Below are 25,983 nucleotides of genomic sequence, written 5' to 3'. Positions count from 1 at the left end.
CACTGGAACTTTAATTTTATGTAATTAAACTGTAATTTTATGAGGATTTGTTTCCAGCTAATGCAAAACTCCTTATACCAATGCAAAAGTTACAAACAAACAAACAAAAAACAACTGGCCTGGCAGAGCTGGATTTGCATGTCATGTTTCTCCCCCCCACACACACACCCCACCTGCTTGCTCCCCTTTTCTCCCTTGAAGCAAGCAGAGCTTTTCGACTGACACAGCTTGGCATCCCTTAAGCACCAGAGCATTTCACGACAGGGAATATCCAGGGATCATACTATCTGGCAGCGAGACGCAGCTGCCTTTGGCGCACAGAAAGGGGGCAGGCATCTGACAGGCAAAACAAGATTACATAAGTATTCAGGGCAAGGAATGAGGAGCAAGAGCGTTTGAGGAAGGGCTGGGAGAGAGGGAGATAATGAAGCAAAAGGGGGGCGGGGATTGCCAGGGAAAGCACAGGATGGCGAGGGCTGCGTGCCTGTGGAGACAGTAGCAGTGAAGGGAAATGTCACCTTTGTAGAATAGGCTTGCTTTGACACCGACTTACAGACACCCTCTCTATTGTTCTCACCCAGGCAAGCAATGAGCATTGGCAGAAGTTTATGGGCACATTTGACTCCTAGGCTTAAGGTCCCCCACCTATGAGAGCATAAGAAGAGCCTGTTGGACCAAACCAATGGCCCATCCTACTCATCATCCTGCTCTCATTCTGGCCAACCAGATGCCTGTGGGATACCCCCAAGCAGGGACCAAGCACAAGAGCACTCTCCCCTCCTGTGGTTTAACCATTGATAGCCTTTATCTTCTGTGAATGGGTCCAATTCTCTTTTTAAAGCCATCCATCCCAATGGCCATCACTGCCTCTTCTGTAGCTCAACTTCTCATAGCCGAGTAAGATTGTCTTCCATGAACACGGTCTTAACAGTGAGCCCGTAAGGGACTGTGGAGGCCAATTCTGGATCTGCACATCCTTCCACAGTGAGGACATAGGTTTCCAGCGGGAGTTGATCATGGAGAGGGTTTGCCAAACGTTGCCTTCCTCTTAGCTTGTTTCTCCTTTTCGCCCTGAGTTTGTGCTTCTTCAAAGTCCATGACATCTTTGATAAAGGCTGTTCTCCAATTGCAGCGCTCGCAGGGTAGTGTTTCCCAGTTATCAGTGCTCGTGTTAATTTTTTTGGATTTGCCTTGAGAGCGTCTTTAAACCTCTTTTGTTGTCCACCAGTATTCCACTTTCCATTCTTGTGTTGGGGATAGAGTAGTTGCTTTGGAAGACGATGATCAGGCATTCAAACAACATGACCAGTCCAATGGAGTTAATAATAATAATAATAATAATAATAATAATAATAATAATAATAATAATTTATTATTTATACCCCACCCATCTGGCCGGGTTCCCCCAGCCACTCTGGGTGGCTTCCAACAAAACATTAAAATACAGAAATCCATCAAACATTAAAAGCTTCCCTAAACAGGGCTGCCTTGAGATGCCTTCTAAAGGTCTGGTAATTGTTGTTCTCTTTGACCTCTGGTGGGAGGGCATTCCACAGGGTGGGTGCCACTACCGAGAAGGCCCTCTGCCTGGTTCCCTGTAACTTGGCTTCTCATAGCGAGGGAACCGCCAGAAGACCCTCGGCGCTAGACCTCAGTGTCCGGGCAGAACGATGGGGGTGGAGACGCTCCTTCAGGTATACTGGACCGAGGCCGTTTAGGGCTTTAAAAGGTCAACACAAACACTTTGAATTGTGCTCGGAAACGTACTGGGAAACGTTGATATCGAAGAATCATTGCTTTGACACTGGTGAAGCTGAAGATTCAGAACAGACGAAAGGAAGTCTTTCTTCACACGGTGCATAGTTGAGCTACGATTTTCTGAAAACCTGAAAATCGTAGCCCAGCTATGCACTGTGAAGAAAGACTTCCTTTCATCTGTTCTGAATCTTCAGCTTCTCTGGATATCGGAGAAAAACTGCTCTCTCTACCCTCTTCATACCATACATGCATCACATTACACAATTCTATCATGTAACCTCTTACTCAACTTTCCTCTAAACTAAAAGGTCCCAAATGTTGCAAACTTTCCTCACCAGGGCACGAGAACTTTATCCAGACATTATTGAAGCCTCTAGCTGTGCCACTGCATTACTTTTTGCTGCAGAGTGAACTCCCAATGCACCATTTGATATGCCTTTCAAGTCTCAGCCTAGATAATGGATCTTTGATATTTCGAGGGAGAATTACACCCGCGACATGGCTTTTTGTAAGTCACCTATTTTACTAACACTGAAGCAACCCTTCTATGTCACCGCAGTCTTAAAACACACAAAGACGAGTTCTTTTCTCACCCTTTGTGGATAATCATTGTTCCTGGAATGCAACTCGAGAAGATGATTCTGCTATTGTTCTACGCTGGAACAGAATGTATTTGAATCGACATGCATTGTGTTTTACATTCTTTAATTCTTTCAGCTATACAGAATTTGCCGCCATTTATTAATTTATTTTTTTGAATATTGGTAGGCATCTAGAGGGCACGAGATTGGTGAAGGCAGAGAGAGGGGTGTAGGAATGCAGTTGTGTGGCAATGCCCTCCGAGCAGTGTAATAATGACACGTGACGCATAATTTAAAGGTTAAATGGGTGGTTCAGGCCACAACTTTATTAAATATGCATGTTGAGCGGAATTGGCTTAGGCGTTGGAACCTATCAGACTAAATCCGACTCCAACCCGTGTGTTGAAGTCCGTGAGAAGTTAACCACCAGTAAGGAACCCGGCGATGCCGATCAACCGGAACTCCTTCTGTGGCCACCGTACGGGGCGTGCCTTACGGCCCTGGCGACTCCAGGCTCTGGACCAAGCCTCGCCCCCGGAATCCTTTAACGGAATTACTTCTCCAAATTTGGGCAGGTGATGACGCAATCTGCCCCTCCTCCTCTTATTGTTATGCAAATTTCCAACGCCTAACCGCCTAACCTAAGTTGTGACGACATGCTACGAGGTAGGCGAAAAACCCATCATGGCTAGCCCAGTATGGGAAAAGTCCTACCCGGTCCACTGACTAACCAGGCAACCGACCAGGTCCGCAGCAGCGCCCCCTATTCTCTTTTTAAGGGGCGGGTGGGCGGGTGCTTCTGTTCGCTCCGGCGAACTGTGAGAAAGAGAGTGAGTTCCGGCTACGCGGCGGGGTTTAAACGCTGCGGCCCCGCCCCCTCATCCCTATTGGACAAGGGCGTGGGTGACGCAGGCGGGAACTTCCATTGCGTAGGGGCTGACACTGCAGCCCCTACGCAATGGGCTCTTTGGTCTGCCCACAACTCCACCTCCGGCAAAGGCACGGAAGTGGTTTTGTGTGGCAATGCCCTCCGAGCAGTGTAATAATGACACGTGACGCATAATTTAAAGGTTAAATGGGTGGTTCAGGCCACAACTTTATTAAATATGCATGTTGAGCGGAATTGGCTTAGGCGTTGGAACCTATCAGACTAAATCCGACTCCAACCCGTGTGTTGAAGTCCGTGAGAAGTTAACCACCAGTAAGGAACCCGGCGATGCCGATCAACCGGAACTCCTTCTGTGGCCACCGTACGGGGCGTGCCTTACGGCCCTGGCGACTCCAGGCTCTGGACCAAGCCTCGCCCCCGGAATCCTTTAACGGAATTACTTCTCCAAATTTGGGCAGGTGATGACGCAATCTGCCCCTCCTCCTCTTATTGTTATGCAAATTTCCAACGCCTAACCGCCACTCGAGCCCCCCCAGGCTCGCCGCCAATCCGCTCACATGTTATAATCACCCAGAAGTTAATTTCAGCGTAGCCCTAATTAGTAATTTAGCACTTGGTTAAATTGCTTTAAGATATGAATTCAGTTATTAACGGGGGAGTGTGACCCTACTCTCTTATTCGCCTACTTAAGCTCTACATTATTCAGGACATCTCGTATGGCAGCAATAACGTTCCGTAGCCAGGCGTCATTCCCGATCGGAGAAAGGTGAACGCCATCATCGCGATAGAGGGCTGCTTCACTTCGTTTCAGGGTGGGATGCTGTATAACCCGACCATTCAAGGATAACACTCTGCGGGCCACGACTGAGTTCAAAAGCCTCCTGGAATTGTTCAAGGCTTTAGGGCAACGGCCATCGCGCCAAAAGCGCCTTTCCAGCAGGGAGGACCACAATAACGTCATCCGCGGGAAACTCTCCTTCATAATGTCAAAATCTTTGAATATATGTTTCCTCAAATCGACCGCGTTGCGGTAGGCTAAGTCGTTTTCCCCGAGTTGCACAATCAAGACATCTGGGGGGCCAAGTGAGGCAGCCCGGGCCTGGATGATCGGCAGCAACTCGTTCCACTGCATACCCCTCCTGGATATCCAGGAAACCTCCACATTTCCTGGAAGGCCGAGTCCGCATCCCAGACCAACTTCAATTGCTCTTCTCTGGGCCCAGTGCACTATACTGTGCCCCGCTATCCAAACCCGGATGAAATGGTAACCTGAAAAGTAGAGATGAAACGCCGGATGAGCCACCAGAGACAACCTACGTGCGAATGTACCGCTTGTAAGCATTCGACTTCCATCTCCCCATCTCTTGGATCCTTTCCGCTGACAAGCCTAGGTGCATAGCGGAAGTGGCAGCGCCAATTCTAAAGGAATGGGCAGAAAATTCTGTGGGGTTGTACCCGCAAGATGCTATGGCTTTGCGAAGTACCCTGGTAAATTGTTGACGAGTGAGCCGAGCACCATCATGGTGAATGAGTAACGGGCCAGGACCCGGCGGTCGGAGATAAAGATACCGCCTAGTGTCCTTCACTGGACAAGGACCAACGGCGCCTGTCGCAGGGAGGCGAATGCTAGCGCCTTTCCCCTTCTGATCCGTTTTTGAGTGGCGGACGCGTACAATAGCTTGGGCTTCGGAAAGCGATAGATCCCGTAATAATATGCCCCGGGTAACACCATCAGGGTGGTCCTCACACACCACTTCCCCAACCCTAAGGGCCCCGAAGTAAGCTATCGAAAAGGCTGCTGAAAACAGCCGTGCTTCAAATTTGGACCAACAAAGAGTTCTCAATCGCCTATGGATTTGGGTAAGCATCTCGAACGTGATGGGCCGCCTGGAATCGGCAACAGGAGGCTGCAGCCTACGCCAGCCTTCCATTGCTCTGCGCAAATGGAAGTTATCGCACGGGTCTGTAAGATAAAGAGATTTTGAGAAAAAGGTGATAGCTGCAGTGTGGATGCCAAGAGTCTTGGCGGCGCGACCCAGCCCTCTGAGGTATACCACGTATTGCATAACCTCCTCGGGGGTTGGTGGGCTCTCGAGGCGCGCATCAGCACCCTTCTGTCGGAAGGATAGAAACTCTGCCCATGCTCGTTTATAGGAGCTAAGGGTGGCGGGGGCCACGGAAGCAAATACTCCCTTTAGGATTTCCCGTTTCCAAGGTTCCATAGGTGTTCCGGGAACCTCTCTAGATACTGCTGCGCATCTGGTGCTAATGAGTGAAAGCGGTCCATCTGGAAACGAGACAAAGCATCTGCGATATTATTATTTTGCCCCGGCACGAATTTGGCTGAGAAGTGCATATTTAACTCGAGACTGCGCAGCACAAAATGACGTAGGAGGGCAGACACCCTCTCCGACCGCGAAGATTGCTTGGTAAGCACACTGACTACCGCTTGATTGTCCGTGTTGAAGCAGACTCTCCGGTTCCTGAAGTCGTCCGACCAAAGATGCACTGCTACCACTATGGGAAAGAATTCTAGAAATGTTAAATCCCGAGTAATGTCTGTGTTTTTCCAACTAGGAGGCCAAGGTTCAGCACACCATCTCCCTCTGAAATATACCCCGAAACCCAATGCGCCCGCTGCGTCAGAATGAATCTGAAAGTCTGAACATAGTGAAATGCTATCCTGCCATAAAGATACGCCATTGTATTGTTCTAGAAAGGTCAGCCAGTTCACCAGGTCCGCTTTGACCCCTTTTGGCAAGCGAACCCTATGAAACGGTCGGGTTAATCCTACAGTGAGCCTGGCAACCCTTAGGCAAAAGGGGCGCCCAGGTGAGATTACCCTGCAAGCGAAATTAAGGTGCCCTAGTAGCGATTGAATTTGTCTCAACGTGACTTTTTTGCGGGGAATAAGCTGTCTAATCAACTCCTTAAGGGCTGTTAGTTTATCAGCCGGTAGACGCGAGGTTTGGGCTACCGTATCCAATTCGATACCTAAATACGTCAAACGAGACACAGGTCCTTCAGTTTTTTCAGCTGCAAGCGGCACCCCCAGTTCGCATGTAAGGGAACCGAAGGCCTTCATGAGGCCTGCGCAGTCAACACTGTGCGCTCCACCCACGAAAAGGAAGTCATCTAGGTAATGTGTGACACCTGACAGACCAGTCCTAGCACGAAGGGCCCAGTCCAGGAATGTGCTAAAAGTTTCGAAGGCCGAACATGCGACGGAACATCCCATGGGCATAGCTTTGTCGATGAAATAAGCGCCCCCGAACCTAAAACCCAACCATTTGTAGTCGTGGGGGTTTACAGGAAGGAGGCGGAAGGCCGATTCGATATCACACTTCGCCATCAAGGCCCCTTTGCCAAACTGGCGGACCAGCTTCACTGCGTGGTCAAAGGAGGCGTATTTTACCGTACAAAGCTCTTGCGGGATACCGTCATTAACTGAGCTACCCTTTGGGTGAGAAAGATTATGAATTAACCTAAATTCTCCTGGGGCCTTTTTTGGAACTATGCCTAGCGGGGAAATGTGGAGGTCAGCTATAGGTGGAGTTAAAAATGGGCCCGCAACCCGGCCAGCCAATAGTTCTTTATTTATCTTTTTGGTGGCTATATCGGGACGCTCCCTAACTGACTTCTGATTTGGTGGGTGGGTAGTGGAAGGCGGGATCCGAACGGGGATGCGAAAACCTGAAGAGAAACCCTCCTCCAGGTACAGAGCCGCAGGTCTGTTAGGGTATAGGGCTAGCAACATCTTTAAGGGGTTCAGTTTCACAGGGGAGTAGGCCATGGCTAGAGAACAGTTAGCCTCTATTCTGTCCTGAGGTTGCTCCGTGGGAGGCACCGGGGGGGTATCTGGGGCCCTGGTGAAAATTGCCCTTGGCCCCCCGAAAGGACTGCTTCCCCTTGAAGCAGGATACCCCCGGATGCTGACCCAAGCACTTCTCACATTCGTGAGTATATTTGCAATTGGGCCTTTGGCAGAGTCCCTTATTAAACTCCCAACAGACCCTACGCCGCGGGTCTTTTTTGGGTTCAAACCTGCTGGCTTTCGGGGGGTCAGTTTGTTTTTTATCAACATACGGCACTACATGGTTACTCCAGTAGTGTTGGTGCCGCTGATCCACTCTGGGTGGCTTCCAACAAAACATTAAAATACAGAAATCCATCAAACATTAAAAGCTTCCCTAAACAGGGCTGCCTTGAGATGCCTTCTAAAGGTCTGGTAATTGTTGTTCTCTTTGACCTCTGGTGGGAGGGCATTCCACAGGGTGGGTGCCACTACCGAGAAGGCCCTCTGCCTGGTTCCCTGTAACTTGGCTTCTCATAGCGAGGGAACCGCCAGAAGACCCTCGGCGCTAGACCTCAGTGTCCGGGCAGAACGATGGGGGTGGAGACGCTCCTTCAGGTATACTGGACCGAGGCCGTTTAGGGCTTTAAAGGTCAACACAAACACTTTGAATTGTGCTCGGAAACGTACTGGGAAACGTTGATATCGAAGAATCATTGCTTTGACACTGGTGAAGCTGAAGATTCAGAACAGACGAAAGGAAGTCTTTCTTCACACGGTGCATAGTTGAGCTACGATTTTCTGAAAACCTGAAAATCGTAGCCCAGCTATGCACTGTGAAGAAAGACTTCCTTTCATCTGTTCTGAATCTTCAGCTTCTCTGGATATCGGAGAAAAACTGCTCTCTCTACCCTCTTCATACCATACATGCATCACATTACACAATTCTATCATGTAACCTCTTACTCAACTTTCCTCTAAACTAAAAGGTCCCAAATGTTGCAAACTTTCCTCACCAGGGCACGAGAACTTTATCCAGACATTATTGAAGCCTCTAGCTGTGCCACTGCATTACTTTTTGCTGCAGAGTGAACTCCCAATGCACCATTTGATATGCCTTTCAAGTCTCAGCCTAGATAATGGATCTTTGATATTTCGAGGGAGAATTACACCCGCGACATGGCTTTTTGTAAGTCACCTATTTTACTAACACTGAAGCAACCCTTCTATGTCACCGCAGTCTTAAAACACACAAAGACGAGTTCTTTTCTCACCCTTTGTGGATAATCATTGTTCCTGGAATGCAACTCGAGAAGATGATTCTGCTATTGTTCTACGCTGGAACAGAATGTATTTGAATCGACATGCATTGTGTTTTACATTCTTTAATTCTTTCAGCTATACAGAATTTGCCGCCATTTATTAATTTATTTTTTTGAATATTGGTAGGCATCTAGAGGGCACGAGATTGGTGAAGGCAGAGAGAGGGGTGTAGGAATGCAGTTATACAAGCTTTAATTTTAAAAAAGCATTAAAAGGAGATCCCATGTTGCAGGTTGTGGAGGCTCACATGCAATACTTCCTCATCTTTTTACTAACCTATAAGAACATAAGAAGCAGCTGCTGGATCAGCCCAATAGCCCATCTAGTCCAGCAGTGGCCAACCAGGTGCCCATTAATTCCAATGGGTTTACTCTTGAGTAGGGCTAATATGGGATCCAACCCTAGATGATGATTGTGATTTGGGTGCCTGTCTCCCACTTTTATGGATTCTGGCCGTGATGGTTGGCAGTACTCCATCACGGAAGTTGCATCTTGCATTAATGTTTATCCATTTAGTAATCAAAACTTAAACCTGTATTTTAAAAGCTGAATTTCTGACTTCCAATTGTTCAGCTATAGCAGGCATCCCCAAACTGCGGCCCTCCAGATGTTTTGGCCTACAACTCCCATGATCCCTAGCTAACAGGACCAGTGGTCATGGATGATGGGAATTGTAGTCCAAAACATCTGGAGGGCCGAAGTTTGGGGATGCCTGAGCTATAGCCAGGGCTCCCCCCCCCAGTCCATCTCCCAATTAAGGTTGCTGAAGTGAAGAAAGGTGTGTATGTAGGGGGATAGCCAGGAATAGTTTTTTGTGAGAAAGGAATGGGAAGGTATCATCAGTGGCGTAGCTAGCCGCTTGGGTGCCAGGTGTGTGGGGATGTCCTGCAGCCCGGGGTAGGGCAATATGCCCATGGGGGCAGGGCAAGCCTCTCCAATGCTTGGAGCCTCTTCAACACCTCCTCCTCAGCTGTAGGGCAGTTGAGAGAGAGGCAGTAGGCAGACACAAGCCCCACACTGCTGTTTCAGGCAGCATGCAGGCGCCTAAGCCACCACATCATTCCTAAAAAGTTTCGTGAGCCCATTTTTAAAAAAAGAAAACTCATTATGCCCCCCCCGTGGTGACACCCCCCCCTTCCTCCACCACTGGGTATCATCATCCTCTCACCCTTCAGGCTAGAGCCCCAGAGCAGGTTATATGACAATATTAGAGACAACTTCTTTGAAGTCTCCTTCTTTGGAGGTCTTTAAGCAGAGGCTTGACAGGCATATGTCAGAAATGCTTTGATAGTGTTTCCTGCTTGGCAGGGGGTTGGACTGGATGGCCCTTGTGGTCTCTTCCAACTCTATGATTCTATGAACTTTAAAACAATTTACAATCACAAGATAAGGTGAGTCCTTAAATGTACACCTCAAGTGTCAAAGGACAGGGTGAGGAGGTAGGCCTTCAGCATTCGCCAGAAGCTGTATAAGGTGCCAGGCTCAGCTCTGTGGGAATGGAGTTCCACAACTTAGGGGCCACCACAGAGAAGGTCCTTTCCCAGGCCACCACCTCTCCCCACCGCTGCTGAGTCTCTGAGGACAGAGGAACTACAAAGGAGGGCCCTCCCCTGTTGATCTCAGAACCCAAGAGGGTCTGTAGGGAAGGAGGAGGTCTTTCATATACTCAGTTAAATTCCTGGCCTGAAATGCACCCAGAGATAGTCCTTTTCCAAGCCTGTTCACTGCTCTTTCTAAGCCATTGTTTTGCACTCACCTCTGGCTGATGGTCATCCAGTTTCGGGGGTGGGGGTAGGAATCAAAGCAGAACCTGCACGCTTGAAGCCCACCCATGTTTGAGAACAAATGACAAGAACTGCCGCCCACAGCGGATCTCTCCAAGTGCTTGGAATTTTTATTAAAACCCCAAATGAGAAACAAATCAATTCTGCAGAGTATATAACAATCCATGGGAATAGAAAATAGGGTCTGTCCATATCAAGACCCCTCTTAAGGAAACAACACAATGGGGGGGGGGGTTGAGGATGCGCCAGATATCTGAATTTCAGATATACATTTTCAAGATTCAGTACAAACTTTTTTTGTAAAAAATAATAGTATCAAGAGAGACAAACTCCCATCTGCAAAAACAAGTCGGGGTGGGGGAAAGGTTGTTGAACCAAACTCTGGGTTGAACATCTGGGCTAGTTGCATGTCTGGGATCCAGTGACATGAGGCCCCAGAGATCAAATGTGTCTGAAGGCTGGGCCCCCACACCCTAATTTAAGGGCAAGGAATGCCTGGCCCTCCAGTTGTTGTTGCTGTTGACTACTAATTCCCAGAAGCCACCAAGATCTAATGGCCAGGGATGATGACTTCAACAACATCTGGAAGGCCATTACCTACCTCCAGTCAGAGACCATGCTGAGGGTCAGCTGCTGTTTCGTATTTCAGGCAGCAAAGCTGTCTCCACCATCTCACACCCTCCTTGCCTTTTACTCCATGGTTGCCCAATTTGCAGTACAGGAGCCAAATGCAACAAGAGAGGTCGGACAACGCTTGGGTGAACGAGAGAACTAACCAGAGGGAGTGGCACCCACACCACCTACTCCAAAATCCAAAATTGCCCAATTTTTTTAAAAAAGAAGATTGGCAATCCCTGGATAGGCAATGCAGAAAAAAGCAACTTCGACTCACGCGTGGTTCCAGGGCCTGACTTGCCTGCTTCCGAAAAGTGTTTGCGAATATGTGATGCAGAGAAAACCCAGCTTAAAATGATGTGCCACCAATGCAGGGTGGGCACAGGCCATATCTTTAAGTCTGGGACGTGGTCTTTTGAGCATTTCAGCAGTGAGGTCCAGAAGAGCCCAGCTGGATCAGGCCAGTGGCCCATCTAGTCCAGCATCCTGTTCTCCCAGGGGCATAGCTGCCAAGTTTTCCCTTTTCTCGCGAGGAAGCCTATTCAGCATAATGGAAAATCCCTTTTAAAAAGGGATAACTTGGCAGCTATGCCCAGGGGTCAACCGGACGCCCCTGGGAAACTCAGAAAGCAGAATATGAGGGCAGGAGCAGTCTCTCCTCTTGTGACTTTCAGCAAGTGGGATTCAGAAACATCACTGCCTCCAGAGCAAAGCCATCGTGGCTAGAAGGCACTGGCAGCCCTCTATCGATAGTGGAGGGTGGGTCAGGACCATAGCTGCCAAGTTATCCCTTATTTTAAGGGATTTTCCCTTATGCTGAATAGGCTTCCTCGCGAGAAAAGGGAAAACTTGGCAGCTATGGTCAGGACTCTGGCAACAAAGAGCTCTGCAGATCTGGCCCAATTACTAATGGCTGAACACCGCTGGAGTAACACCCAAGGCAGCCGTCTAAAGAAACAAAGCCCTGTTTTACTGCAAGTGCCGTGGCTCTCTCAAGGATTCAGATAAATGCACAGTACAACGATTTGGGCCACAGCCCATGTGAAGTGAGGATGCACACCAGCATTTCAAAAAACGTTTTAGTTTGCTCTTAAAAAAGCTAAAAAAGCGACTGTAAAATGGCTTTGACAAACTAAGCCAAAACATGGTTTGCCATTACCGGCAAAAGACAGAGATAGCTGCTGTAAGAACATCAGAAGTGCCTGGCTGCTGGATCAGGCCAATGGCCCATCTAGTCCAGCATCCTGTTCTCACGGTGGCCAACCAGATGCTCCAATGGGAAGCCAACAAGCAGGATCTGAGCACAACGGCAACTGTCTGCACTTGTGATTCCCCGTTACTGGCATTCGCAGGCGTACGGCCTCCGACAGTGGAGGTGGAACCCAGCCATCATGGCTAGTGGCCGTTGACTGATCTTCCAAGAATTTGTCCAATCCTAAACTTTCGCCAAGTGTTTTATTTCTCTTACTTGCCTGGAAAAGCAAGATACTCTCTTTTCAGCTGTTCAGAAACTCCAACTGCTTACATCCAATTTTGAGTGAGGCAAGGCAGAACCAAAGTCGGTGTTTTGAGGATCCTGAACAGGGCATCACCCAACGCACCTTTAATCTGGCATCTTTCAAACAAGATGGCCAGGTTCAGACTGACTGGGCCTTTCTCACTGTGCTGCTACTAGTAACCCCAGAAACAACCCTTTGCTTATAAGCTCAGCCTCCCACTGGTCCCTCCACTCCTCATCTTTTCGAACGTGTACGAATCCATCGTTTCGACCGATCAGAAAACGAGGAAAGGCAAGACAAGGGGTAGTGGCCATGTTGGAAGTGGGAAACTAACATGGCTGGGGTTTTATGTTTATTTTGGTAACAGCACCACTTTGAGAGTGATAGAAACTCCACCTTTAAAATGGCAGGCCCCTTTAGTCATTGCATCCCTTGATAGCAGCACAAAAAAGGAGATCAACGGGACCAGGGGCAACACAAAGGCTTGGAAGCTAGAAAATTCATCTGAGGCTTTTGAGCGAGAGAGATCGTCTCTCTCGCTGAGGTATTGCAGTACACAAAGAGTTGCGGGTTTCCTTTTTAAATGACCGAAGATCAGAATGCTAGAAGCTGAGAAGGAAAGGGATTTGTGTCTGAGGGAGAGGGAGAGGGAGAGTAGCTTTGTGTATGCATGTTGCTCCCTGACAGTCATCCCACAGGAGTGAATGCTGAGTGTTCTTGCAAAGCTACACGTATTTTCTCAGGCATGAAGCCACTGCAGTCTAGTACTCAATTTAACTTTAAAAAGCAGAAAGAAAAGAAATTTTTACAAAGAGGCGCCTGCCCTGTCATTTAAGAATTCAAAATTTCACAGTGGATTAGCGTGGGTGGGGGGCAGGACATCTCGCAGGGGCCAAATGGCGGAGGGGCTCTGTTGTTGTGCATCTAAAGACCCTGTATATTCCACAGCACCTCGGGTTGGGGCTTCTGGGCCCCCCCATTCCCCATACTTCGCCCTCCCTGTTCCTGATGCTATCCTACTTCTTGTGAGAAGCAGATTTTTGCGCAATCCCCCACCCCCACCCCAAATCCTGTGATTAAAATGATACGCCTTGAAACAAAAAGTGCAAAAAAAACCCCACAAAACAACCTGGGATTTTTAAACACTGAGCACCAGCCTTGTACAGAGTTTGACCTCTCTGTATGCAACCGAGGTCAAGACGGCATAGGGGAAGGACCATCTGCTTTTGCTGGGAGATACCCCCTGCCCGAAATCCTGGAAAGACGCTGCCAATTGGTGTGGACACTACTGAGCTAGATGGACCCAGTGGTCTGACTCAGCTGAAGACAGCTTCCTTCAGAGCCCACTCAATGACCCTCTGCCAGCATGGTTCAGAAGGAAGGAGAGAGCTTGACGTCTAAGAGAGGCTCCCTGATGATCCTTCCATTTGGTTCAGAACGTAGGGGGCTAAGTTGAAGTCACTTAGCAGTGTCCTTGTTGCGCAAGGGGGAACGGGAGTGCAGCACCCTCGATGGCGGCACAACGGATTGTGCAACAAGAACCGGCTGTTGCGCCAGGATCGGCTGTTCCCCAACAAGCTTCCTCCGGTGCAACTGTTGCGCCGGATCCCTTTGCCGTGCAAGCTTTAAACACTGCTACCCGCGAGCACGAGGGGTCTTGCACTAGCCGACAGAGAATACTAGATGTTAAAGGCTCCTTGATGGGAAAGAGCAGCCTCTCTCGTCCGCAGGAGGGAGCGTCGTCGTGCCCCTACAGAGAGGCGGGAAGTGAAAAGGGGTCTCATGCTGGTGCCCCCACCCATCCCGTCTTGGGAGCACGTTAATACAAGTCACAATCAATACAAACACTTTAAAAAGAAAGGAAGAAGAAGCTAAATGGTATGTCACAGTCGTGTGTTATACAAAGATTATTAAAAAACAAAGAAACTGCAAAAGTACGAAGCAGGGGAGCATCACACCAAACTCTTCGAAAATGCGCGAAGAGGGGGTCACAGTTCAGGGGGCAGCCAGGAAGGAGGGATTCGTGGCCGGCTATGGCTGAGTCCTCAAACGGAGGGTCCGCATCAGTCGGGCGCTGGCTCAGGAGCAAAGAACCGGCTCGCTTACTAGAGCTCCTCGAAGAAGGCCACACGGGACTTTGTGCTCTGCAAGGTGAGCTGGTGGAGAGAGAAACAAAACACACAGGAATATAATAAAAGAGGGTGCTGGCTTTCTGCTCTGCTGTGGAAAACTGCCTCAAGGAATGGTGGGAAACGGAAGGAAGCACCGAGCTGCCTTCTGCCCGGAACGAGACATGTCTGAGCCTGCTAGAGCACATAAAAATGCCCTTCGGCTAATCCAGTATCTTATTTTCTCCAGTCGAGACCCAAATGCCTCCAGCTACTACATGTGTAGACCCCGGAGGGGGGTGGCTCTTTCCCAGCTTGGCAACTGATGTTCAGATATACTGCTTCTTTTCATGGAGGTTCTGCTGAGACATCCTGGCAGATCTCAGCACCTCCTACTCCACAAATGCTGCCAATTAGCTACCAGACGGTGCTGGCTTCGGTGCATAGAGTCCTACTGTGACCAGGCTATCTGAAAAGGCATCTCACCCCTTATATACCCCATTGATCACGGAGCTCTGCAGGAGAGGGACTCCTGCAGAAGCCATCTTCTCATGAGGTCTATTCTATACGAGTCAGGCCTTTTTTGTGGAGGCCCCTACACTTAACTCCCCCCCCCCCGTTAAATCTTACATAGGCAATGTCTTTTGGGTGCCTACTGAAGACCTGGAATAAGACAACATGATTGATGGAATTAATCACATAGGTTACATAATTTTGCGAGAGTCGGTAGCAAGATGGATACCGTAGCTTTGGGGCAGAAGACGAACTGCGGCAGAATAGAAACAGCACTGCACGTGACAAATGCGGCGCAGAATGGGAAACAATGCACCTTCTTCCCTCCCTGCCTCCCACAGCCATATTAAGGATCAGTGGTGCACCAGAACCTTGAAGCATTTCAGGGAAAGCAGATGCTTCGCAGAAAGCAAAGATTCTCAGGAACGCTGCAGCTGTGAAGCTTAAGCAGGTGTGCATGGATGAATGGGAACAAAATCTAACACATGCCAGGCTTTTTCTTTTTCTTTTTTTAAAGAGTATACAACTGGTCCTTACAGTGGCAAAAGAGGAGGCAGGAAAGGCATGTGGGAAATTTCTGATGGAATTGCTGAAGCTGCTGGCAGCAGTCATTGCCTCTCAACCTCACAGGGTTGTTATGTGGATTAAATGAGGATCTGGGGGAACCATGTTGAAATCCCCGCTTGGCCATATGACGTCCACTGGGTGACCTTTGACCAGTCACTACCTCTCTCGGCCTAACCTAACTCACAGGGTTGTTGTGGAGATTAAATGAGGAGGGGGAAGAACCATGTGTGCTTTCAGCTTCTTGGAGAAAAAGGTGAACTAGAAATGCAATTATCTATCTAACAATTATTTGCATGGATTGATAAGAATCATTCCTGCAGGCATGTCCAGCTCCCAAGAGTCTGCGATCTACTCACAGTATATAACAGCACCCATTGACACTGTTGTTGAGCTTTTTTTCATTTTTTTGGGGGGTAACAATTCTCAGGGGGTCCAAAGATCGAACAGGATCGACCAGGGGCACCCCGCGATCGACCACTAGATCGTGATCGACCTGTTGGTGTAAATGTACCTGTGATGAGGATGGGGGGCTTTGATATGTTATATATTTATTATTTCATATAAGAATCCAACAGAAATGATCCATATACCCTCATCCGCATAGAGCCAGGTGTTGCGGGGGGAGACGGCCCTATTAGAAAAGGGTAGAGTTATGCCCAGAAGCCCACCTCCCCACATTAAAGTTGAGTAAGTTTGAGAAACGCCAAGCCATATGATAGTATCAGGATGCTGTCAGCGGTTCCTGGCTGGTTGCCCAGGAAAGTATAAAGACAAGGGAAAGTTTCTTACCGTCCTTTTTTATTTCAATCTTTACAGAGAGAGGCTATAGAATAAAGCCTCTTGGATAATGGGGTTGTCCCAAGTTAATCTCCACCCTCCTTCTCTCCTACTTCGTCATTCTCATTGCCTCCTCTACGGGTGCTGCTACGTGCCCTCTGTCTTTGAGCTCTTTGCTCTCCTACTTTTAAAGCTCACCGGGTTCTGGGAGAGGGAGGGCCTGGAATGCTTTCTAATGACAACGTGTCAGCTGGGTGTTGTTGTTCTGGCTCTCCCATGATTTCCCAACTTTTCCCCTCATCTGCCTCTGAGCTGCGACCTCCCTCAAACCCCTGTTGTCAATCTATACTGTCTTCCTCTTCCTCCTCCCTGGAAGGGTCAGGAAGGGGAGGCGGTCTCCACTATTCCTCCTCTGCCCAGTCCCTGACAGATAGCAATCTTCAAATATCTGAAGGGCTGTCCCATTGACGATGGAGCATTCTGCAGTTCCAACAAGCAGGGCTTGGACTAACGGATTCTAATGACAAGAAAGGAGATTCTGACTAAGCATCAGGAAGAGCTCCCTGATGGCGAGAGCCGTTCAGCAGCATAAGAGACTTTCTTAGAAGGTGGTGGACTTCCCTTTGTTGGAGCTGTTTAAAGCAGAGGTTGGATGGTCACCTGTCAGTGATTTTTTAGCAATGATTCCCGCATTGCAGGGGGCTGAACAAGATAACCCCCAGGGGTCCCTTCCAGCTCCACAACTATGATTCTATAAGCAATGTTCCGCGCTCACTTCCCCACCGGGCCAGCAATCAGATGTACTCGTCTCCGCTGCGCTTTTCTGTAATCAGAAGGAGCGGAGAGACAATGGCAAGCGGAGAGTGACCTCGACAGAGCGTGGAGTGCTATTCAAAAGGACTCTGGTCTTTCCAAGTGTATTTTGCCCCTCTGGATTTCTCTCTCTCTCTCTCTCTCTCTCTCTCTCTCTCTCTCTCTGCGGCTCATCTCACTGTCTAAAGGAAAAATGAGTCACCCGCCAATGAATGCCAGAGCTTGTGTGGGCACAGGAATATGTATGATAATGGAGAGGGGTGTGTAACAAGATAGGCTTCAACAGAGGTTGGAGGGATTTTAACAGGAATGCCAGGAGCTCCAAATGACAAATATTCTCTTAGGAAGATATGCATCTGTCCCTTTGCAGGCCAGGCTATTCGTCCACCTGAGGCCAGAATTGTCTACTTTTGAGCGGGATGACTCAGAAGCGATCTTTCCCATTGCCTGAAAACCCGTTCCCCCCCCTTTTTTTTAAGCTGGAGATATCTGGGCCTGAACCTAGGGCCTTACTGCCAGGGACCGTGCGGAGGAGGGCTGCACTGAGGAAGAAATAGTGGAAGCCACCCCCTCCTCCTGATTCTAAATTTTCCCAGGAGCAGGAGGACAATATAGATTTGGAACAATGGTTTGCAGAGGGACATAGTTCAGAAGGCAGAAGCTGGGAAACACTGGATGGGGAACAGCTAGCAGAAGAAACATTAGAAGAGAAAGAGTTAACAGATTCACAGTCTCTGGAAAGCATTCCCCCCCCCCCCTTCCCCAAAGACACAGAGAGCTCAGAAAGTGTTAGTTAACAGAAAGCACAGAGGGTACAAGCTCAGATTACAAGACATAGGAGTGATGTAGATTAATAGGGACGGAAGGAGGGGAGTGAGCCTTAACTGGGAGCACCACCATTTCTATGGAGACATGTTCTTTTTCTCTCTCACTGTGATTATTAAAGAATCTAATTGGTAATATGTTCCTTTCGTTTGATCTTCTTATTTACTGCCATGGGGGAGGAAGCCTATTCCCCAAAGCCTGACACTTAACCAGTGTTCTACCACTGAGCTTTAGGAACCTTTCCATAAAGATTAACATAAGATTCCCATCCTCGTGCTTCTGAAGGAAAGTCTGATTTAAACAGACCCGCATGAAAACCTCTGAAGGGGGCTGGAAGGATTTTGGAACCGCCATCAATAGCTGAACCATCGCCAAGCAATGTGCATTTTGCACACCTGTTGATAACCTAAGAAGAACCTGTTGGGTCTATGAATTTGTCCAATCCTCTTTTAAAGCCATCCAAGTTGGTGGCATCTCCTGCAGGAAACAGTTCCACAGATTTGCTATATGCTGCATGAAGAAGTCTTTTCTTTTGCCTGTTCTGAATCTTGCAGCATTCAGCTTCATGGGACGTGCATGAATTCTAGCATTGTGAGAGGGATATTTTTCCCCCTTCTCTATCCACATTCTTCAAGCCATGCATATAAATTTATGCACTTCTGTCATGCCAAAGTGTGTCAGGAGTATGGGCAGGAGTCAGGCTCTGGGGCCTGTAGTGCCTTGCAGGACTGGGGCCTGCCTCAGCTTGTGCTGGGGAAGCAAGGCGTGGCCACACAGGTGAAGACCTCAGCTTGTGCTGGAGAGGCAAGGAGTAGTCACCCAGGTGAGGCCACTTGAGATCTCACTGCACCTGGTGGAAGGAGCTGGGAGGGATAAAAGCCCAGCATTTCCCTTCAGCTCTTTGCCACAGCAACGGTATCCCTGCCTGGTTGCATCTGGCCTCTGGCTCTGTGGACCCTTGCCTTGCCAACGTCTTGATCCTTGCTCCTTGGACCCTTGCCTTGCCGACGTCTTGATCCTTGCTCCGTGGACCCTTGCCTTGCCGACGTCTTGATCCTTGCTCCGTGGACCCTTGCCTTGCCGACGTCTTGATCCTTGCTCCGTGGACCCTTGCCTTGCCGATGTCTTGATCCTTGCTCCTTGGACCCTTGTCTTGCCGATGTCTTGATCCTTGCTCCGTGGACCCTTGCCTTGCCGACGCCTTGATCCTCGACCCTTGGACCTTCGCCTTGCTTCTTGTTCCTTGAGCCTTCGCCTTGCTTCTTGTTCCTTGAGCCTTCGCCTTGCTCCTTGCTCCTTGGACCTTCGCCTTGCCAACGCCTTGCTCCTTGACCCTGCAACTGCCTGCTGCTGGACCCTCAGCCCTGCTCCTGTTCCTGCTTCTTCACCACCATCTTGCCTCTGGTCCTGACGCCCGCCGACCGGACCGTGACAAAGTGTTTTGCTCAAAGTGTTGCCGGTATTTGTTTTAAAAGGGCTGCATGTGGCAGTCCTTTAGATACCTGAATATGGATATCATACCTCCTCTCAGTCTCCTCTTATCCAGGCTAAACATACCCAATTCCTTCAACAGTTCCTCATAAGGCTTGGCCTCCAGACCCTTGATCATCTTAGTTGGCTTCCTCTGCACACATGTTGAGCAGTCCCACCTTCTCTCTGTTAACCAATAGCAATTCTCAATGCTCCCCATGCAGAAGACCTACTTACTACTCACTTGTTCTTACAAACATAGCAGAATAAACCTGTTACTGTTTTAAACCTCTCTTGCAAACCTGAGCTCATTCTGAGCTTCCCCCCCGACCTTCTCCCTGCAACTGTTGGCTACTTGTGTATCCTCTTCCTTCACAATTTCCCCCCCCCCCCATTTCTTATACATGCTTTTATTAAATCTCAGCTCATCTGTAAGCTCCTTATGCAGCCACACTGGTTTCTTTAGAAGCCTCCCGCTTTTCTTTCTTCTTGGAATTGTCAGCAGCATTTGTGCCTTGGATATTTCACCTTTAAGAAACTCGCATCCATCTTGGACTCCCTTCTCTTTAAGCATTTTTGATCATGGGAACTAACCTAGCAGTTCCTTAAGCTTTCTGAAATCAACCTTCATAAAGTGCAGAGTGCATGCCTGGCTACACCCAGCTTTCCCTTGCCTCTGTATCATGAAACTCAAGAGGACATGATCATTGCCTCCCAAGATTCCCAGTACTTCCAGCTTGTCTTTCTGCTTTCTGAGAAATTAAATAATCAGCAAGGCAATGGAAGAGCTTGTTGGACTTTACATTCTTAGCAGAGTTTGAGTTCCAACCGATACCAGGGTAGTTGAAGTCTCCCATGACTGCTATAACTCTCCTTTTTGCATGTTTGGTAATCTGCTCCAGTAATTTGGTAATCTGCATTCAAGTATTCCATCCCGCTTGGAGGTCTATAGCAGAAAGGTCACAGCTGTTTCCCTCTCCTACAGTTTTTACTCATATACTCTCCAGCTGCCTTCCATACTCCCCAAGTTATGGATCTCTTCCCAAGTTTATACATCCTTTACATATAATGCCACTCCTCCCCCCTTCTTGTTTGGTTTATTCCTTTTGAATAGGTTATACCCCCAATTTCTACATGAGTCTCATTCCACCAGGTTTCATAATGTCTATTAGATCGTATTTGTCAACCTGTATTAAGAGCTCAACTTTATCTTGTTCGTTTCCCATACTCTGTACATTAGTATAGAGACAACTGAGTCATTCCCTGCTACCTTCTTATAGTTTCCTGCCCTTTAGTAGGTTCCAGTAGCACTGCCTCAGTTTCCTGTGCATAAATGTAGCTATTATCCCCAGTACCTGGTGTTCCCGTCATTTGTAATATCATCTCCCTGCCCATCAGGATTTAGTCACATTACACCACACCTATTATGCTGGGTGCCTATTTGCTTCTGAGAAATGGCTTGGGACTCAAGTACCTGAAGGAGCGCCTCTTCCTATATCAGCTTCTAAGTGAGTTTAGTTATCCTAAGTGTGGTTAGTTATCCACCATCAGCGAAAAGAGCCTTGTTTTTTGTAGCCTCAAACATTTGGAATGGCCTTCCCACAGGAGTATAGTTAACACTGACTTTACACTCGTTTCTGCCAAGGTGTTTTTAAAGCAGGTTATCTCAGTTAGCTCAGATGGGTTTTTAATTTTCTCATTTGTTCTGTTTCATTTTGGTGACATGTTTAAGTTTACTCATGCATATTGCATATCACTGTTGCACATCACAAAGGGTTGAAGGGCAGTCTAGAAATGTTTTAATAAAATAATAAACCAACAAGCAAACAAACACAGGAAGCTGTCTTACACCATGCCAGGTGATTAGACCATCTAGCTCAGTAATGTCTACACTGACTGGCAGCAGCCCTCTAGGATTTCAGACATAGTTCTCTCCCAGTCCTACCTAGAGATGGCAGGGATTGAACCTGGGTCCTTCTCCACACTGAGCAGAGACCCTGCTACTGAGCTACGGCCCTTCTCCTTAACAATTAGTAATAATAACTAGAAAAACAACAATCACCCATTTAAACCAGTAGTTTAAGTTGCTTTTTACCAACCCCCAACCCATTGCAGTTGTAAACTTCCACAAGTGAAACATGCACAAGCTATCTTGATGGCAAGTGTCACGGCTTCACCGTGAAGACTCTGGCAATCCGTTTCGCAAGAGCGCCGTGGAATTCTCTTAAGACACCCCCCGGCTTCCTCTTCAGAGATCTATAGCTCCGAGATGCACAGGCAGAAGCCGGTGACAGCTAAACTGCTTTGGCTTCTCTCATGTAAACACCCTTCTCCAGATCCCTTCGGGGCACAGGACAAAGCCAGCAGCCCCTTCAACAGGAAGGAGAGAGTATGTTTGTGTGAATTGCAATACTGCAGGAAGGTGACTGTGAAAGGAACCCGCTGCAGACCTTATGAGATAATTGCAGTATTTGATTACTACCTCCTTAATCGGCATCCTAGGACACATCATGCCTCCCAGATTATCAAACGAGGTGCGGCGCATCTAAAAGGTGCTTAGCTAATTGGGAACATTATTTCCGGCAGACACAAAGCCGTGAGCGGCTCCAGTCAAAGGGTCGGGTGTTTTGCTGAGAAACAGCCTCTTACAGGAAGCGTTGAGTGCACCGTAACTCACCCTCACAGGCCTCCCTGGCTGCTCCTCCCACACCTGCTGGCCTCAAATGCCTTTTGCACACCAGCTCCTTGGCCCTACAGCTGATCATGCGGCTTGGCACGGGTCCTGGCAACTCGGGTTTTAAAGGATCTGTTAGCAAGCAACGGGGAGGACTAAACAACAGCAAGCTCAACAGCATGACCGGGTATAGATTAGGCAGCTTCCTTTGCAACTACTTTTTGCTGGGGGCGGGGGGGGGGAGTGCTGGATTGAAGAGGAGACTACTGCAGAGGCTTAATGCCCTCTGCTGGAATGTATCCAGTGGCAGCCTCCGATGGCAGCGAACGGCTGCCTAGTTTCTGGTCTGCATATGCACACTTTCTTAGGTCAAAAGCGCAGACAATCCTGGCCGCTTCTGGCACCAGCCTGATGCTAAACAGGGAGAGGACAGAGCAGAACCTCCCCTCGGTTTGGTGGCAGCCTGTAAGTGGATGGAGGTCATGGAATCACAGAATCATGGAAGCGTTGGGTCTAATCCAACCCCCGGCAAAGCAGGAATCACAGCTAAATATCCCTGAGAAACGGCCAGCCAACGAAGGGGAGACCACCACCTCCTGAGGGAGCCTGTTCTGCTGTCAAACAGCTCTTGCCATCAGAAAGTTTAGTCTGAATCGCCTTTATTGTCATTTGAATCCATTGGCTCGGATCCTGCCCTCTGGAGCAGCAGATAACAAGCTTGCTCCACCTTCCACGGGACAGCCCTTTGTATGAAGCCTGCAATGGATCTGAAATGGATGGGATGGTTACAAATATAATTCCAGCATCAAGTATACAAATCAAGACCATCTGAAAGTTAGCACAGGTGCGGGGTGTGTGAAATCAGGTGTATTTAAAGCCTCACAAGAACTTCATCCTACTACGTGACATGCAGAAGAAGAAAGGTTTAGCTCAGTGAAGTATTGACGCTATGAAAAACTGTGGCTGGCAGAGAACAAATTCTTTTAAAAACGTGCTGTATCTGTTTGAATACAAGCTGCCCCCGAATGCAGGCTGCATTCCTAAAACAAAATCTATGAAATCCTGGCTCTTTTATCTACCAAAACACCATTATAAGCCACACTCAGGTTTAAAGGCAAGTCAGAAAGTGTGGTCCCTATTCACACCAATATGGTTATAATAACAGCATTAGGAATCCAGCAACACCTGGAGGGCCACAGGCTAGTCCCCGTCCCCCGTCCCCCATCACAGCATGAATGAACTATAAAGTAAAGATATAAACACAGTGGAACCTCTGTTTTGAGCATCTAGGAAGCTGAACATTTTGGAAGCCGAACGCACCTCGTAAGTCTAATGGCTTCCGAGGCACATTTTTCAATTTTCACCATTGAAATTTTTGACAGCCCTTTGAGCCTCGGTTGTCGAACGTTTCGGAAGTCAAACGGTCTTCTGGAACGGATTGCATTCAACAACCAAGGTTCCACTGTACATGGGTCTGCTAGATCAGGCCAATGGCCTATCTCAGTGGTGGCCAAACTTGGCGCTCCAGCTGTTTTGGGACTACAATTCCCATCATCCCTGGCCACTGTTGCTGTTAAGCTAGGGATGATGGGAGTTGTAGTCCAAAAACAGCTGGAGGGCCAGGTTTGGCCACCACTGGCCTATCTAGTCCAGCATCCTCTGCTCACAGCGGCCAGCCAGACTGCTATTGCAGGAAGCCAGCAAGCAGGACCCGAGCCAAAGAGCCTTCGCTCCTCTTGTGGCTTCCAGCAACTGGTATTCAGAAACACTGCTTGCCTCCAAGTGCAGGTGTCTATTTTTAAAGTGTTGGGAGGGCAGGATTTTACCCAAGGAGATCAATCTGGGAGATCCCACAGAGCTGCGCAAAGCCTTATTTGCGCTGCCTCTGCCAGCCAAGGAGTGTGGGAGGAAGCCCAGCACCGTTAGGCAGAATCTCGCAAATTGAGGAGTTCCCCGCCAGACGCTGAAGGTCTGGCCCACATCTCTCCTCCACGGCTGCCTCCTCACATCCAATTAAAGCTAGCTGTGTGCATCCCTGCCTGCCGCCGGAGGAATTAAGTTTGCTCTTGGCTGAGCGGACGGACGCTTTCTGCCTCTGATCCTGCGGGGAACGGTTCACTGTCGAAAACAGCAGCTCAGCCAGAAACGCGGGGGGGGGGGGAGAGATGAAATACTGGTGTGTGTGTGTCTCTCCATTGCAAAACGATCCCAAGCAGGGGCACGTTGCCCCCAGCCTGTCCCCTTCCCCTCCTGCTCTCCTGGCATCAGTTGCTCAGGTGAATCTGCTCTGGCTCTGGCTGGCATCTCATCACCTGCCAAACCAGCCTGTTGCTTTTCTGACAGCCACCTTGCTTGTAGAGACGGCTCGTAGCAGCTCTGGGGGGTGGCTGCTCACTGATGGCGCTTGGATGGAGGGTGGGCAGCCATGACAAAGGCTGACATGTCCAGCCCAGCGGAAAGGCGTTCCGAGCTCAAAGGAGTCTCACCTGGCGTCCGCAGAATTGTGTTGGGGGGGGGGGGCGCAGGGTTTTCGAGACCCTGCAGGGGGACCAGAACAGCTACACCAGTGGGACAGGAGAACCAAGAGCCAATGGTGGTGTAGTGGTTAGAGTGTCAGCCCCTGGGAGAGATCAGGGTTCAAATCCCCACTCGGCCATGCCGCTCGCTGAGTGACCTTGGGCCAGTCACTGCCTCTCAGCCTAACCTGCCTCGCAGGGTCGTTGTGCAGAAGAAGAGAACAATGCATGCCATCTTGAGCTCCTTGGACAGAAAAAGGTGAGCTACAAATGCAATAATAAAATATAAAATAGGAAGAGGGAACAACCTAGTTTACCCTGATTGGGTGTCTGTTTTAAATAAAAAACTTTTTTTCAGGCAGAGGGCCACATTTTCCTCCTGGGCAACCTTCCAGGGGCTGTGTGCTGTTGGTGGGCAGGGCCAGGAGCCAAAGCGAGCAGATTCCAGCTTTGCCTCTGACTAGCGGCGGCAGACTCCAGGCTCTCAAATTTCAGCAGCAATGCTAAAATTTGGCACGCCCTACCCCACCTCTCACGTTCCATCCTACAGCATTGTTGTGGCTCCCCCTGCAACACGGCACCCATTGCAACCCCACCGGTCATGCTGCCCTTCAACCACCTCCAACAGCAGGCCAGTTTTTACACATTCTCCTCTCTCATCTAGCCATGCAGGAGGTGCCAAGCAGGGGGCACCAGTGGTGCTGCTGGGGAAAGCCATGGGGGCCAGATAAAGAGGCTGGGGGGGCATATTCAGTCCCTGGGTTTGAGGTCCCCTCCTCTCCCCCGGTTTTTAAATGCAGAGGGCAATCCTGCAGCAAAACATCTCGCCCTGTTATTCTGGAAACTACCAATTTCACTCTTCCCTGCGTCGGGCTAATCAGTGGCAAACGACTTGCACACCTCGGTGGCACAGAGCCTCCTACGCCAAAGCCTGCAGGGAGAAGGGCCGGCTCTGCAAAGGCCGCCCGTTCCCCATGCTTGCCGTTCTTTATCCAAAACAGCCTGGCGGTTACGAGAAGTAGATGCATGCCCCCAAACAACCCCAGCACCTGCTGCTTCTCTCCGAGCATCCCCCTTCTCTAGAAGGAGACAAGATCAGACCCAAGCTTTTCCTCCTCCTCTGCTACTACAGGTGTCTCTGAATGTGTGGGCTGTTTTCTTCGACGCAGATGCAAGGCGGGGAGGGGGGGAAGGAAGCATGTGTGTGCCATCGCACGCAGCAAGATTTCGTGCAAGCCAAACCTGGGTGATTAAGAGCAAACTGCATTTTTGTCACAGGGAGAAAATTGATTTTACAAGGCGCCATTGTGCGATCCGACCCCCTTCCTGCAGGGAGGGAGGGGAGAGAGGAAGGAGAATAGGACGAATCAAAGAAAATATATATATGAAGGGGTGGGGGAGAGGGAGAGAAGAGGAAAGCAATCAAATAGCCAGAAGGAGAAAGGAGGAGGAGAAGAAACCGGGGGGGGGGTGTTCCT

The 25,983-nt window shown here is 49.0% G+C and overlaps 1 protein-coding gene across 10 annotated transcripts in view; it reads right to left on the bottom strand.

The window, feature by feature from the left end:
* Positions 1-10,211: 10,211 nt before the first annotated feature.
* Positions 10,212-25,983, bottom strand: part of NF2 (NF2, moesin-ezrin-radixin like (MERLIN) tumor suppressor) — a 96,041-nt gene continuing 80,269 nt past the window's right edge. For 6 of the 10 annotated variants that reach the window (XM_088660130.1, XM_060269676.2, XM_060269675.2 and 3 more), the window contains one exon: positions 14,077-14,398. In XM_088660130.1, coding sequence (XP_088516256.1) covers positions 14,348-14,398 — 51 coding nt within the window. In that variant the 3' untranslated portion in view covers positions 14,077-14,347. Of the gene's footprint in view, positions 14,399-25,983 lie in introns of all 10 variants that reach the window. The other 4 variants (XM_088660132.1, XM_088660131.1, XM_035097615.3 and 1 more) reach the window with 2 other exon arrangements.

Source organism: Zootoca vivipara, chromosome 16 (assembly GCF_965207765.1).
Source record: "Zootoca vivipara chromosome 16, rZooViv2.hap1.1, whole genome shotgun sequence".
Taxonomy (NCBI): domain Eukaryota; kingdom Metazoa; phylum Chordata; class Lepidosauria; order Squamata; family Lacertidae; genus Zootoca; species Zootoca vivipara.
The sequence above is the reverse complement of the archived record's forward strand: the minus strand, read 5'-3'. Positions and strand labels throughout refer to the sequence as shown.